Raw genomic sequence first — 15,701 nt, 5'->3', positions numbered from 1 at the left:
AAGATATTGAATTGAGCTAATATTGATCAAATTTTGATTAAATCATCATTAAAACCAAGGTATGTAATTTTGAATAATACCACCCGGTACGGGCGGTACGTATCGGTCCGTCAACTGACTGGTACACGGACTGTCCGTTATCGGACGGAACGGAATATATATTAATATATATAAATATTTATATAAAAGGCAACGTCACGTCACCTTTTTATAAGAATATTTATATATAAATATATATAATCTTATATATATATATATATATATATATACATATACATATATATATATACATATACATATATATATATACATATACATATATATATATATATATATATGAACGAGGCGACGTCTTATATATATATATATATATCGAACGGTATACCGCTCGGTATATAGTATCATATCGTACCGAACGAACGTCGAAACTCCGGTACAGTACGATATTTCAATCCTTTATTAAAATCACTAATCACAGCATGAAAATCTTAATTAAAACCTAATTAGACATATTATATCATCACAAACATATAAATCACCTTAATATGCATGAAATACAAAAATTTGACCCATTCATTGTCTAATTTCGAAAAAATCAACATTAAACAACTAATCATAACATTAAACGCCTTAATTACTCTTTAATTAATACTATTCTATTATCAAAAACATATCAAACAACATACTAGATGTTAAGTCATTAACCACACATAATAAGCTTAATCATCTCATAAATCAATAAAAATCGAGAATGATTTATGTGTTCTTCATCTTAATCTTTCCAAATTTGATCAAATCCATAAAGCGTAGCTTTGTTTAGTTTAGGAGAACAAAAATATAAGAATGAGAGAGAGATGTGAATGAAAGAGTTTGAGACAGTTGAGATTGAGAGAGTTAAATGAGTTGAAAGAGGGGGGGGAGGGGGGGGAAATGGTTTAGAAGCCCTTTCCAATGGTTCAAACAATCAATTTGATCATTTTGAAATAGGACAATCTTAGCCGTTGGTCTGCAACGGTCGAAATCTGACCATTACCGACCTGTACTGGTCGGTAATAATCGGATTTTGATTGTTACTGATCAGTATAGACCCTATATCGCTTGATACAAAGTCATAATTGTATCGCCCGGTATAGGGCAGTTCGCATACCGGTCCCTTGTCGGACTGGTACATATTGCCTGTATCAGGTGGTACACATCGGTACAACAAACCCTGATAAGATGTACATGCTATGTGATTTGCATGTAAACATTTTCAATGTCCAAGTTAATAAGTCACCCATGTTTAGCATATCTAGATCTGTTAAAAAAAAAAGGTTTGTTCATGAGTGTTCAAGAAACTATATTAGCCTCGCTAGTGAAGTCACTTCTACTTCTGAATCCTGTCTCTCATCTACTGAGAAAGTCTAGATAGATATAAACTTAAAAGAAACTACTTGAATTGCTTTTGGTAATTAGTATAAGGTACTGTTATCTTGGTCAACTGTATCCATCTTATTTTTGCATAATTTTCTTGTTCCTCTAATTTTTTTAATAAAGAATATGTGCCAATGGACAAACCAACCATTGTGTTGGAATTTTTGTGAATGGCAGCTTGTTCTTTTGGTTCTGTATCAGCTAACTTTGAATAAAACTTTCTAACACGATTGCAATGGGACAGGATGAGATAATAAGTTCAAGCGGTCAAGTTGAACCTCCTGGAATGCACATGATATATCTTCCCTATTCTGATGATATCAGACATGTTGAAGAGGCATGCAGAGTTATTTGACCAATGTCAGCTACTTATTTGATATTGGCAAATTATTTATTCTGGTTTAACTTGCAGCTTCACAGAACAGATGATGCTATTGCACCTCATGCCACAGATGATCAGATCAAGAAAGCCTCTGCTTTGATGAGGCGTATAGATTTGAAAGACTTTTCAGTTTGCCAATTTGCAAATCCAGGTTTTCTGCAAATTTACATTATAGAACTATCATTTTTTTTCATATTGGTTATAGAAAGATACTTCTGATGCCAAACAATCTTCTTGGGAATGTTACAAACTCGTATTTGTTCACAAAGTCCTTGTTGGGAAATTATTCTCAAACTCAAATGATTCAGGATTTATGAATTTTAATGAATCTTGATGATTCAGACTACAATTATCTACCTACTGATCTATATACATAAATTAGTTGTAAGATTGCGTACATTGACCCCTCATCTGAGCCCGCATTGGTGGAAGCATCACCCTTTTTCATAATTCTCTTATTGATGGTGAGCATTGTAGGTTCCGTTGCTAATTTCTTGCACCCTTCTCAACCTTACTGTTTCTGTTGTCATTTTTCACCTGATTGTGATTACTAGTGTTTTAGAAGTTTACATTATTTAATCTATGCACTTTCAATTCATTAATTCTCCATTAAAAAATTCTTCCTGTACTGTTCTGCATCACTAAGCCTTGTGTACTACTTGAAAGCCAAACTTGAGTTTATTGAGGATATTATATAATTCAGTTTGTCAAAAGTGAGCCAATCAATTCTAGTTGATTGTTTGGCATCCCTTGTCTCTTTATCTAGTCTTATTATGTAAATAAGTGCTATAGAGTAAATATTGAGAAAAGAAAGTAGGATCACTTCATTTTTCCAAAATAGATGAATAAGACATTATGGCATTTGCTTCCTTTGTTTGTTTATCTGATGAGCTTGGTAGGAATAGCAGTCTTCCAGTTATAAGAAGCAACACAGCCCAACCAATGTGTAAAATTGGAAGATTAGTAGGAGAACCTCAATGTCTTGTGGGTTTCTTCTCTTTGACATTGTCAGCTAACTCTATACCTTGTCAAAGGCATGCCTCTATTAGGCAGCTGAGCACAGTGGTTGATGCTTTGACCAGTGCAGCTGTAATGATGATTGGATGCACAAACACACTGTAACAAGAACCATCAAAATTAAACTTATAGCTGGAGTAAAATGCTGAACTGAAGCTGGTCAAAGTAGCAGCTATTCAATTTAACTGAACTGTCTGAAGCTCCATGAAGCTTTTGGTCAGTCTCAGATGAGCTGAAACTTCTGAACATGGACGTCTATTATATTCACATCTGACCTTGTTGTTGAAAGAAAGTATCCCAATTTTGGGTACCAGAACTGGTCGGCTCCAGTCTGTTATGGTGTACCGACACATGGTATGCAAGAATGCAGCAATGACTCCAAAAGACATGTATATGACATATTATGATGTAGAACGTGATGAATTCTTCTGCTCATGATACATCATGCATGCATCTCACAACTGTTTGTGATTCACGTGGTACCCCAAGTTAGTCGCACATTGGGTATGGGAGGTCACTTCAGGTAGTATATGAGCAGCTATCCACCTCTAGAAAGCATCTATTAAGTACCCCTCTTTTGGGGCTTGACCCATGTGATCATTTCTGATAATGATAAATTAATATCAATTAGCAACCATTCTAGTGAGTGACCTATTTTGGGATCTATTGTACTTCCCACTGAATCCAATCCTGTCAGGATAAGCACTTTGACTAGTGGTAGGTGGGCCTGGTGCCTCCTTTTTCCACATCGTTTGGGCGTCCTTCCGATTTTTGTGGAGTGTGGCCTTGGGTGTGACATTGTGAACATCAAGTATTTGAAAGTAGGAGATGGTAGTATTCCACAATAGTCCCACATTGAGTGTTAATTATGACTTGCAATGAAAATGAGTCACCATCCACCACCAGTGAGCACCTTATATATACTTTTAAAAGCTTGATTCTCATGATTTCAGGCCTTGGTTATGATAATTCAGGCGTTGTACCATGTCAGTTAGCAAACAATATTCTAAAGAACCATGGTTATTGGCTGATTGCGATAATTTCTGTTGCTATTGTACTGTCAATTATTTCTGACAAGTGGAAAAACTGCCTCTGCAGTTAACGGGAACTCTGATACAAGTTCTTCCTTTTCCTGGACTTTGCAGCTTTGCAGAGACACTACGGGATACTGCAGGCTTTGGCTCTGGATGAGGATGAGATGCCAGATATCAAGGATGAAACCCTGCCTGATGAAGAAGGCTTGGCTAGGTAATTTGTTGTTTGCTGTATTTTTCTTTCTAAAGTTTTCACTGAGATCGTGATTTTGCCCGAAAAGTTTCATTTTGCATCTTTAATCGTACGTGTTGGTATCGTCCATAGACCAGGAGTAGTCCGTGTACTAGAAGAATTTAAAATAGCCGTTTATGGAGAAAACCATGACCAGGAGGAAGCTGACTCTATGTCTATGAGAGGTTCTCGAAGTGAGGCTTCCCGGAAGCGCAAAGAGATGGCTGAAACTGCTGAGAGAGAGAGTTCAAGATATAATTGGGCTGATCTTGCAGAAAGTGGACAAGTAAGAATACAATTTTCTGTTTAATGAATATTGTTTTGCATATACTCCTAGCTATGCATTTGTTATCTTCATTATATGTAAGAACAGTTTATGTATCTTATCATGTGTAACAAAAAATTGGTTCCAGATCTAGTGATGCTCTCTTGAAGAGCTACGATTAGAACAAAGTCACTAACAGTCCAGCAATGCTATGAAATTCTTAATGCATTAATTTAGATAATAGCACAAATTGTAGTTTATCATCTTAAGTTGGGGTCGCTGGAGAGCACAGAACATGGTTCGTATAAATGTTGAAGAGATATGACAAGATATATTTCGAATTGTGACTAGCATTTGCTTATCACCATAGTTTCTGTTTATGCAGCTGAAGGACCTGACTGTTATAGAGTTGAAGTACTACTTAACCGCACACAACCTTTCAGTGACTGGGAAGAAAGAGGCTCTGATAAGCAGAATCTTGACCCATTTGGGCAAGTAAATTCTATTTGGCACAGTTCTCAGCTTGAAACACCTGCAGCTGCTTGATGATTATGGAAGTATATATTTTTAGATATATGGATTACTTTCTCCATTACCAAGCAGCTGCCCTTGGTGGCATCGGCATCTACCTGTCAGCCTTTCATGTCAAATGCAAGGCAAATTGTGAATGCAATTTATTCTGAGTATCAATCAATCAATGTTAGGTTTCAGCTGTTTTGTTTTGAAAATCTGTTTAATCTCTTAACTGGATAGTTGAGCCATGTCACTCAAAAAGAGCAAATTCAATTGCCTTAGAAAGAAAGTATTTTGTCTCACTAGTTTCATCGTGGTATGGCACTTGTGGCTTTTCCTTGGTTGCGCCGTTGTTACAGCTTATCTAACAGTCTCTGCCTGATACTCTTTGAGTGATTTAATTGTCATCCTCTTAAATTTCAGAAAATGTTGCTCTGTTCTTCACTAAGGAGATGATTTAGCTGTCGTGTATCTTGCATTGATCAACCTGTCTTAAAAAAGCCAAAAGCATTCTACTTGCAGAGAGACACCCAGAGGTTCTCGTGTATGTTCATCAGAGGATGCTCAATTGAATTGCTGGTATGTGTTGTTTTCATCAGCATTTGTATGAGATACTAGTCTCCATCATGAATATCTAGTTAGTCAAGCTTAGAGAATCCTTCTTTTACCTACGTTATAGCTGCATGAAGAGTGGTGCCTTGATCAGCCTAAACCGGGGATTCTCAGTCTGTTTCCATGCTTTTGATTACATCCCCCCAATTCTTTCTTTTACCTGCTAAACTCGATATAAAGTATACATATTTAGTATAAAGAGAAGGCCATCGATCGATCCATACTTGGAATGCATTTGCTCAAAGTTCATCCCCTGCCTTGATTTGGAAGCTTTTTATGCTATGTTTGGTTTCTTTCTCCAGGAAGATTGACTTGGTTGCCTATCAAGAAAAGAAAAGCGCATATCATCACACTTTCCTGCTTTCATGTAAAATGCAGAGACGATGTTAGCAGGTGCATGCAACTTCTGGCAGTTGTTTTTGTTAGCCGGTAATTCAGATACATGAATCTATTCCCATGTTTTGTATTCACGGGGATCACTCTTTGTTGGTTCAATATAGTCCTCGACCACTCTCCCCTCAGATCATAGCAGCTAGGAGAGGTGGAGGAGGAGGACATCCAAAGAATGGCGGCCCATGTCCTCGTTCTCCCATTCCCCAGCCAAGGCCATATCAGCCCCATGTTCCAGTTTGCAAAGAGGTTGGCCGCCAAGGGCCCCAAGACCACCCTCGTCACTACCCACTTCATCCTCAACTCCTTCCCCTCTCAGACCGACTCCATCCGCCTCGCGCCCATATCCGACGGCCACGACCGGGGCGGCTTCCCCTCCGCCGCCAGCCTCGAGGCCTACCTCTTGACTCTCGCGGACGTCGGCGCCCGCTCCCTGTCGAAGCTGATCGACCAGCACGCCGCTTCCGGCTGTCCCTTCACCTGCATGGTCTACGACACCGTCGTGCCGTGGGCCGTCGAGGTGGCCAAGATGCACGGCCTGGCCACGGCGGCCTTCTCGACGCAGTCGTGCGCGGTGAGCGCCATATACTACTACGTCAACCAGGGGATGCTCGACGTCCCCGAGGCCGGAGGCAGTGTCTCCTGCTCCGCTCCCTTCTTGCCGCCCTTGGCGAGGTCGGAGTTCCCTTCCTTGGCTCTCAGGCAAGGCAGGAACCTCACGGTCTCGACCATGGCGATGAACCAGTTCAATCTGGAGAAGGACGACTGGGTTCTCTTCAACTCGTTCGACATGCTGGAGATCGAGGTGAGAGAAAGCTTCCTCTTCTCGTCTGCCATCCATGCTTTCACCCATATAAGTACTTACCATTAATGCACTGCATTAATATCTGCTTGCATCAATAACTTTTGCTTTACGTCTATCGTCATTACATCTCAATCTCAATCAAAAGTTATACTCTCTGCTATCACTGCACGTCTTTGCATGCAAGTGCTTTCAAACTGAAGAAAGTCCAATAAACTCCTCGATGACAACTGTGCTAATACTATTCCTTAACCATCATTCATCACTAGTTTCCCATGCATGGATTAGCAAGATCAACCAAGAAGGATGGATTCTTACCCATTAATATGTTAAGTCTGAATCATTAGTCCATAATACTAATGCTCAAACCAGCAGTAGGAGACCCATGTAGTATTCGCCGACTACAAATGTGGTATTACATTAGTCATAACTCTTACCTCTCGATGTGTGACCAACTCGGAATATTACACTGTGTATAACTATTTATTCTCTAGGTGGGGATCACCCTCTCCATTATTCTTCACAGGAAGATTAAAACTGTGGACTAATTAAGTTGAAAAGCTTTCCCAAACCATTCAGGAAGAATCTGGACTTCAATCATGGCAGAACTAGATTCAGACATCATCAAGTGTACTTGGAGGCAAGGGTGATGGAAACAGGTTGTGAGAATACTAGGATTGGTGATGAGGGTATATGGAGTTTATATATCAATCAATGCAAACATATGGTGAGCTGTTGATATATAATTATGAAATGCCTTTGTTATTGGATGTTTGCATTGATTGGTTGAATTGTGTTGTTTATGGTCCATTCTGTTGTTCTTTATTACGAACAATTTACATGAGGCAAATCTTTAATTTTGGGTCTCATGTTAGAGAATGTTATCTCTTCTTACACCTTTGATACAACAAATTTTGGGTCTGCCAAAATGCCTCTGTCCATCAAAGAGAACTCCATATTTTATGGCATTTAATTTAGTTATTTTTGTTGATTGTATTCTTGATTGCTTTATTTCATGATTAGAAGGAAATACTAGTTATCAATTACTTGCCATCTTCAGCATCAGAGTCCAAAAAATATTGCTTGGATACATGAATTTATTGTTTTTACCAAAGTATCCTTCAGCTTCAGGCACTGATTCATACTTTATTTCCAATTACTTAAACATATTAAATAAGTATCATTTTCCTCTGTTTTGAAATGATTTGAAAACTAGAGTTGTGGGCATTTCTTATTGTTAACTCTTCTTTTCATTCCTGTTGATATCCTTATATATATATATATACATACATACATACATACATACATACATACGTACGTACGTACATAACATGAAATCATATTTTACTCTCTCTAATTATAATTACAAAATTATCTTAATATTAGTTTTTGAAGATTTAGGATTCAAGGTTATATTCAAAACTAACCATATCGCATGTTTAATGAGATCATATGCATGCATGTCCCAACTGACGTTATCGACTTGTGTAGGTGGTGAACCGCTTGAAGAAGCATTGGCGCGCCCGGGCAATCGGGCCGAGCGTGCCGCTGCCGCTGGTGGATAAGGAAGGCGGTGCCACCTACGGTCTCAGCCTCCTCGAGGCGGAGGAGGACACATGCATGAGGTGGCTGAACTCGAAGCCACCGCGCTCCGTCGTGTACGTCTCCTTCGGGAGCGTCGCGTCGGTGAGCGCGGAGCAGATGGAAGAGCTGGCGTGCGGCCTGGAGGCGTCCGGGAAGAACTTCTTGTGGGTGGTGCGGGCCGCGGTGGAGAAGACGCTGCCGCGGGCGTTTGCGAAGGCGCCGCCGGAGCGGGGTCTGGTGGTGCGGTGGAGCCCGCAGCTGGCGGTCCTGGCCCACCCAGCGTTGGGCTGCTTCGTGACGCACTGCGGGTGGAACTCGACGCTGGAGGCGGTGTCGCTGGGGGTGCCCATGGTAGCCTTCCCGCTGTGGACGGACCAGCCCACGAACGCCAAGTACGTGGAGGACGTGTGGGAGGTGGGCGTGCGGGCGAGGAGGGCGGAGACGGGCATCGTGGCGAGGGAGGAGATCGAGCGCTGCGTGAGGGCGGTGATGGACGGGAAGAGGAGTGGGGAGATGATGAGGAACTCGCGGCGGTGGAGGGACGCGGCGACCGAGGCGCTGCAGGCGGGCGGGAGCTCGGACGAGGCCATGGATGAGTTCGTAGCGTTCGTGAACGCCGAAGCCAAGGACTGACGTGGCGCTGCAGTGCTATTTCACTGTTATCTAAAGGATTTTTGGCTAAAATATTTCGACGAAATCCAACTAGTTATATTATAGATATATAATATATCACTTTAAAACTTCTATATTTCTTTAAAAAAAAATTTATAATATTAAAAACTTTATATGCTTGATGACCCACAAGGTTTATATAGTTCACATAAACATATTACATTAATTATATTTAAAATGAATTATTTTTTTTCAAAAAATTCTTTCAAGAATCAATAGTCAATTTGATATATCCTTCTATAAGTATTTAATTTATTTCTCTGATGAACCTCTTTATAATATCTAAACAAGTTTAATTTCAATATGGTGATTATTTCTTTGGTTACGAGTTTATCATCCAATAATACATTTCTGATATTATATTGCCTTCTGTTATCTGACTTTGTTGTGTTCCGAGTATTACTCGTAAAGATTGCTACGAGACTACTGCACACTATTCACGGGAAGGTTTGAGAGAGAGTCAATCTATGGACACCAATCGTGGAGGGCTGTAGTCATAAAAGGATGACGAAATGTATTATTGGATGATAAACTCATAACACGACGACATGTGAGATAGATTATGAAAAGATGAAAAGTTTATGTTATATATTTTATAAAAGGATTGTGAAAAGTTTATGCTCTGTATTTTCTAGAAGGATTATGAAAATTTTATGTTATATGATATATGTACATACATTATAAAGAAAAAGAAAAGAAAAGGAAATGCATCGACACATGAATATACGTAGATAATGAACACGATGAATTAGAGTTGTGCCATATTTTTGTCCTTTGGAATGTCTAAAATACACGTGTTATTGTTTTTCTTTTAATTTGATATGAATAATTTCTAATGTTTTTAAATCTTTGCTTACCCACCTTAGGGGGGATGATTGTTTACTTACTCCCCCATCTTCATATAGGTCATTCATCAAAGTATGTATGGTTATTCTTAATATGTATGAATCTTATGAACGGATGAAAGAATTGATGTTAGAAAAAAAATATATATGAATAAGGTATTTTCATAATGTATTAATCTTTTATTTATTATTGTATAGTATTAATCTTTTAATAGTGATTGACATTGTTATAGACATAGGATGTATTAGTTTTCCTGAGTTGGTTAAAAGAAATAAAAGAAACAAAAAAATATATGGTTAGATTTGAACTAGCCAAAAGTCATTCGAAAATAAAATTAAAATATCCTCTGATTAAATCGAAAATAAGTTTCAAATGTGTTAAAATTCAAATAAAGAGTTTAAAAAAGAAACTCGAAGACATGCAAAGTATTATTATAAGAATATTTCTCGACCTGGTGCAAGTATTGTCGAAGAGTTATTTAAGATACAATCGAGAAAGTTCTTCAACAAACACGATCATGAAGAATTAAAAGATATTCAAAGAGACATATCGAGAAAGTTCTTCGACAAACACGATCATGAAGAATTAAAAGATATTCAAAGAGACATCAAAAGAGGAATAAAGTGAAAATGAGGAAAAAAAAACTCTCTCCTTAAAACAAGTTACTGGTAATTACATTAAATAAGATCGATTTTAATTTATTTTATGATCGAGATAAATGTTCTCTTAAATAAATAATAAAAAAATTAAGTTAAAAATACTAAAGTAATAGTTTATTATATTACAAAACCATACTGACTTTTTGTAAATTGAGTAATTCATGCGAATCATCTAAAAATCAATCGGTTCATTCTGATTTTTCAACGCATCTGATTGGCTAATTGAATCAGATAAACTAATAATCTGACCATCTAATTCGATCCGATTATGATAATTATTTTTTTAATATTGCTTGCTGATTTCGTTGATACTGAAACTTGGGAATGAGTAGTGACGTGTAGTACTGCGGAGCCTTCCAACCAGCCGTAGAGAAGTTTTAGTATGACTGTGGGCATGAGGCCGATTCCTTCGATAATACATTTTCCAATGCGAGTATTCTATTTGGGGATGGAGTTATCTCCGGCAGCAATTAAATCTTACCTTTTCTCACGTCCATAATTGGGGTGAGGGAGCTCAGCTCTCCAAGGAAATTACTGGATGTGTCAAATACAGCCAACTATCTTTGGCTCAGCTCTCCATACCCTTATTATGCAAGTCGATGCCTACACCATTGATCGACTATGATGCCTCCCTGCGCATAGGAGAGGATTATGGGCAACCTCTATCAGTTTAATCAAACTAGAACTGAGTGTCGATTGTTTGATTATAATTTCTGATTTTTTTTAAAATTAAAACCAACGATTCCGATTTAAATCGATAATTCTCTTTTTATAATATTTTTTTAAAAAAAATTATTTTTATTAAAAAACTAACTATTCCTCAATTCTGATTTCTAAAATTTAAATTCTAAAATCAGGATTTCAAATTGACATTTAGTCACCTATTTCCATCCGCGAGACACCACGATACAACTCAGAGACATGATAAGGAAGTGATGTATACCATCATCCAATGATCGCTTACTAAGTCATGACCTAAGTCGAGAACTTCCAACAAAAGCCCCCCAAGAACGTGCTCTACATAAGAATATCTCAGGTATCACAAGAAAATCAAAGAATCACCGAAGCAAAACAAATGGGCCCATCGAACCCACTCGATAAAACAACGAGATGACAATGGGTTAAGGTCCACTTTAACTCATGTTGTTTTGACCATATATTTAGAAATTTTGGGATGATATCACATGCGTAGCGGAATAACATAAAACAAAATCTCAAAATTTTTCACAGAAAAAAAAGAAGTTTCATCATCGTGCAAAGATTAGTGGGCAAAAATCTATAAAATCAAAAAAGTCATACGCATTAAGGGATGTGTATTACCTATGGAAATCATATATATCTGAAATCTTATAGGGAGAGGATGAAGGAGGTCAATTGTCTTCCTCTTTAGCGGTGATCAATACAATAGGGGCTACAAAGACATTCCTCAAATCGCTGCATAGATCTCCTCTTCATGTGTATCACACAATCAAGAACGGATTGGCCCTTCTTGCTGTCCACATGCCCCAAATAGGAGCTACTAGCTGAGAAAGAGAAGGGAAGAGGAGTATAAGAGGTGACAGCTAAAAGGGGTTTAGCATATGACCTTTTGGTTCTTTCTTATTTATAGAGGTCTCATATCAACTTAACCATAATAGATCCTACCTTATTGAGTATTGGATCTACATCCAACTACCCAATAATTCAAGAGTTTATTAGATATCCAATAAGGTAGGGGCTCCAACGGATATCTTATTTATGAATCTCTACTCGTCGCAATACATACCATATGTGCATGATCCTCTATGCCCAATATCGAACTGGTCGTAAGTCATACATGTTATAACTCCTTCTGGCTTAGTGAATTATTATTTTCATAATAATTCACTGACTTATCGACTACAAACGTACTAGGCCACTACATCGCAATCCTTAAATGATACAATAGAATTCAATCCATTGGACATATCTGTTCTTAGTTACTGTGTATCTATAGTCTTACATCCATTGAATATCATAGAGATCGTATTCTAGGCATACCATGCTATTAGGCTCATACGGTTTCTACTCGAGTCTCGCTTTAATCGGATTCTCTCGGAAAACTCTTTCTCTCTCAATCAAAATGACCGTGGCTAAGAATTTGCTTGAGCAAGAACATATTGGATATTCTTCTCATAACACCGAGTTGATGATCCTCTATTGACACTCAATAACCTTCGTAAGGTTGATTACCACTCCCGATGACCAGCTTTGTTAGATTTGGAACTTCCAAGTCTATAAATCTAGTATCAAAGAATGGAGTATTCATACTGAACATCCTTGGTATCTCAAGTATAAGGATAATATACACTACTAAGACGACAGAATCATTGTTTGACAATTAGGTATCATCAATCATCCAGCATTCCATCAGCGAATCAATCGGTAAACTCATTCTCCAATGACCACTTGTGTGGTATTCCTAGTATCCTCATACAAGCAATTATGAGACCAACCACCTCCATTATATGGATGGGTATACAATACATCAGTCTATCCGATCATCTCGATATCTCTCTCGAGTAACATGTAATCGGGATTATCTAAGTTCTATATTTAAAGGTGAATTGATCTCATAATGATCTTATTCTCATCACATAAATTCATTGGTATCACAATATATGTAATAGGTAATATAAAATAAAAAAATATCAAATAAATAATAAGTAAAAAAATATGTATCATTTTACATATTTCATAATTCACATGATTCACTTGTAGAACACTTATGAGTAGCATCATCGAACACTTAAATCCATATAATTTGTTCATATCTAAAATAATATTTATATTTTTAAAAATATAATATATAAGTTCCTCTCGTCAAATTTAAATTCACAAACGTTCCCAAACGTTATAATCATGGGTAACATATCAACTTTCATATCAACTTTCACAAAAGTCATATGACTTACGACCCTTATAATTATTCATTTATAAAATAATCTTTATATTTTTAAAATCATAATATATAAACTCTTCTCATTAAAATTTACTTATATAACATATTAATTTTTAATAAAATAATTAATATATTAATATATATATATATAATTTAAATTTAATAAAAAAAAACTTATATATTATATTTTTAAAAATATAAATAAATCATAAAAGTTTAAATGATATTAATCAAAATCATATAAACTAAAATAAACTTTATTTTTTAGAAAACCTAAATTATATATTATTTATATTAATAATTTATTATAAATTAACTCTTAACTCAAATTTAACCAAATAAAACTTATATACCATATTTTTAAAAATATAAAAATTATTTTAGAATGCATGACTAAAACTATAAAAGCTAAAATCCTTATCTCACAACGCCATGCGATATCTTCGAACACTTTTTTTTATCACTAACGAAAAGATCGCAACATGCGTCCCCCAACAACACCATCCTTCTTACATCAACTTAAACTCCTCCCTAAAGTAGCGTAAAGCGAGGAAAAAAATATATATTAATATTAATATTAACAAACACAGAGATATTTTCTCATACAAAGAGAATTTTTCTACTTTTTCGCCTTTTTGGCCGCCGCCGCCGCTTTCTTCACCGCTGGCTTCGGCTTCTTCGTGGGCGCCGACCGACTCGACGTTCTCTTTGCTGCCTTCTTCCCCGGGGACTCCTTCGCGGCGGTCTTCGCGGCCCTGGTCGGCCTAGGCTTGGGCTTGGGCTTGGGCTTCACCGGGGACTTGCGCTTCGGGGCCACCCTCGGCTTTGCCGCGGCCGCCTTCGGTTTGGGCTTGACCGTAGATGCTACATGCTTGGATTTAGCCTTCGCAGTGGTAGCGATCTTGGCCTTGGTTTTCGAAGCGGCAGCGGCAGGCTTCGCCTTAGCCTTAAGCTTCGTCTGTACGGCGGCTGGTTTCTTGGGGCCCGCCGCAGACTTGGGCTCAGCCGGCGCGGCATGCACGATGGTAGAGAGCTTGTAGGAGCTCTTCACCTTGGTGAGCTTCCCGGCGGCGGCGAGCTTCTTCAGCTGGAGGAAGAGGATCTTTCGAAAGTTGGACGGGAGGTGAGCCTTGTGCTTGTCCTCGATGAACTTCCCGATGGCGTACGGGCTCGACCCAGTTCTCTCCTTGAGCGTTGTGATCGCCTCCTTGATCATCTAAGCACCAAAGAAAACAGCTTCAGATCCACGGAAACGGGCCAAGCGAAAGCAAACTAAGGCTCCAAGAAGATAAGATCCTCACCTCGGCGTAGGGAGGATGGGCGGAAGGCTTCCTGGGGGCGGCAGCCTTCTTGGCCCTGGCCTCCTTGGGGGCCTTCGCCTTCTTCGACTTCGCCACCGGTCTCGGATCAGTGGTCTCATCGGTGGCCATCGTGAAGGTCTCCCGAGCTCGAGCGCAGCGTATATGGAAGGAAGAGAGTCGGAAGAGAGGCGAGATGCATACGACGGCGAGCGAAGGAGTTTAAATAAGGGGGGCGAATGGAGAATACTGAGTTCTGATTGGTCCGCTGATGCCACACGCGGATCGATACCATCTCACCGCTTCAAACTATAGCCATTGGATATACCAGAATCGACGGTCATAAAGAAGCCAAGATCTTGAGGCGAGGATGAAGCTTTAGAGTCGGAAGGGGATAATGGTGTGGGGTGGGCTTGGTGTGCTTCTCCTCTCATTTTAAACGGGAATAACTTGAGATATAGTCGTTGGATGCAAGTAGGTTCAAATCAGATTGTAGCTTCGGATCATAGCTTTCCAATGAGTCCAATCTCGTCTTAATTCGTCAAGGGAGCGCTGAGAAATTTAATTTTGAAGAAGCAATGGTCTAGAGTAGGTTTTCCATGTGAGCTTTTCTAAGATTCGGAGCTCCAGAGGAAAATGTGGGAAGCTTTAATGGATGTTTGTGATTGCAGACGGTAGTAGCTAAGAAGAGGGATATGTGGAATTTGGAATCACAAGATTTGGTTAAGAATTGATGAACTTAGATATCTTCAAAGGTTATATAACTCGCACATCCTTTAGATAAGTTGTTGTGTTCAAAATCTTCTGCTCTGTGACATGTCATGCGATGAGATGTTCTAACCAACATGATGATAGCTTGCATTGTAATATCTTAAATGATATGGATACTCTTCTAGCTTTGCATGACATGTCACAGAGCAGAAGATTTTGTTAGGGGAGGCAAGAAATCTGAGTTTGTTTCATCTATCAAAGAAATAGATTACTGGGAAAGTTGCTAATGATGTCCAAGGATTTACATCATATCATCTGAATTGGTTGTCATGTATTAGGTAGTCTCAATCT

The 15,701-nt window shown here is 38.4% G+C and overlaps 3 protein-coding genes across 4 annotated transcripts in view; 2 read left to right on the top strand and 1 right to left on the bottom strand.

The window, feature by feature from the left end:
• Nucleotides 1–5,161, top strand: part of LOC103981963 (ATP-dependent DNA helicase 2 subunit KU70) — a 43,492-nt gene extending 38,331 nt beyond the window's left edge. For both annotated transcript variants that reach the window (XM_009398742.3, XM_018824477.2), the window contains 5 exons: nucleotides 1,658–1,750; nucleotides 1,826–1,946; nucleotides 3,958–4,060; nucleotides 4,172–4,364; nucleotides 4,729–5,161. In XM_009398742.3, coding sequence (XP_009397017.2) covers nucleotides 1,658–1,750; nucleotides 1,826–1,946; nucleotides 3,958–4,060; nucleotides 4,172–4,364; nucleotides 4,729–4,842 — 624 coding nt within the window. In that variant the 3' untranslated portion in view covers nucleotides 4,843–5,161. The remainder of the gene's footprint in view (nucleotides 1–1,657; nucleotides 1,751–1,825; nucleotides 1,947–3,957; nucleotides 4,061–4,171; nucleotides 4,365–4,728) is intronic.
• A 906-nt stretch (nucleotides 5,162–6,067) lies between these two features.
• LOC135635716 (indole-3-acetate beta-glucosyltransferase-like) lies at nucleotides 6,068–8,894 on the top strand. Its single transcript, XM_065146997.1, has 2 exons — nucleotides 6,068–6,663; nucleotides 8,152–8,894. Exons 1-2 carry the CDS (start codon nucleotides 6,088–6,090, stop codon nucleotides 8,875–8,877), a joined length of 1,302 nt encoding a protein of 433 aa, XP_065003069.1. The 5' UTR covers nucleotides 6,068–6,087; the 3' UTR covers nucleotides 8,878–8,894.
• A 4,887-nt stretch (nucleotides 8,895–13,781) lies between these two features.
• Nucleotides 13,782–14,851, bottom strand: LOC103981964 (histone H1). Its single transcript, XM_009398743.3, has 2 exons — nucleotides 14,643–14,851; nucleotides 13,782–14,557 (listed from the first exon to the last, which is right to left on the bottom strand). The coding sequence occupies exons 1-2, from the start codon at nucleotides 14,769–14,771 to the stop codon at nucleotides 13,961–13,963; spliced, it is 726 nt and encodes a 241-aa protein (XP_009397018.2). The 5' UTR covers nucleotides 14,772–14,851; the 3' UTR covers nucleotides 13,782–13,960.
• Nucleotides 14,852–15,701: the final 850 nt, after the last annotated feature.

The sequence above is a fragment of the Musa acuminata genome, chromosome BXJ3-4 (assembly GCF_036884655.1).
Source record: "Musa acuminata AAA Group cultivar baxijiao chromosome BXJ3-4, Cavendish_Baxijiao_AAA, whole genome shotgun sequence".
Classification (NCBI taxonomy): domain Eukaryota; kingdom Viridiplantae; phylum Streptophyta; class Magnoliopsida; order Zingiberales; family Musaceae; genus Musa; species Musa acuminata.
Note: the sequence above shows the minus strand (reverse complement) of the source record. Positions and strands in the feature narration are given on the sequence as shown.

What these genes read in the sequence shown, in the direction of transcription:
- LOC135635716 (XM_065146997.1), top strand. Translation starts at nt 6,088, where the DNA reads ATGTTCCAGTTTGCAAAGAGGTTGGCCGCCAAGGGCCCCAAGACCACC. An exon ending in TCGACATGCTGGAGATCGAG is followed by an intron (nt 6,664 to 8,151) that starts GTGAGAGAAAGC and finishes CGACTTGTGTAG; the next exon opens with GTGGTGAACCGCTTGAAGAA.
- LOC103981964 (XM_009398743.3), bottom strand. Translation starts at nt 14,771, where the DNA reads ATGGCCACCGATGAGACCACTGATCCGAGACCGGTGGCGAAGTCGAAG. An exon ending in CCCATCCTCCCTACGCCGAG is followed by an intron (nt 14,558 to 14,642) that starts GTGAGGATCTTA and finishes TTTGGTGCTTAG; the next exon opens with ATGATCAAGGAGGCGATCAC.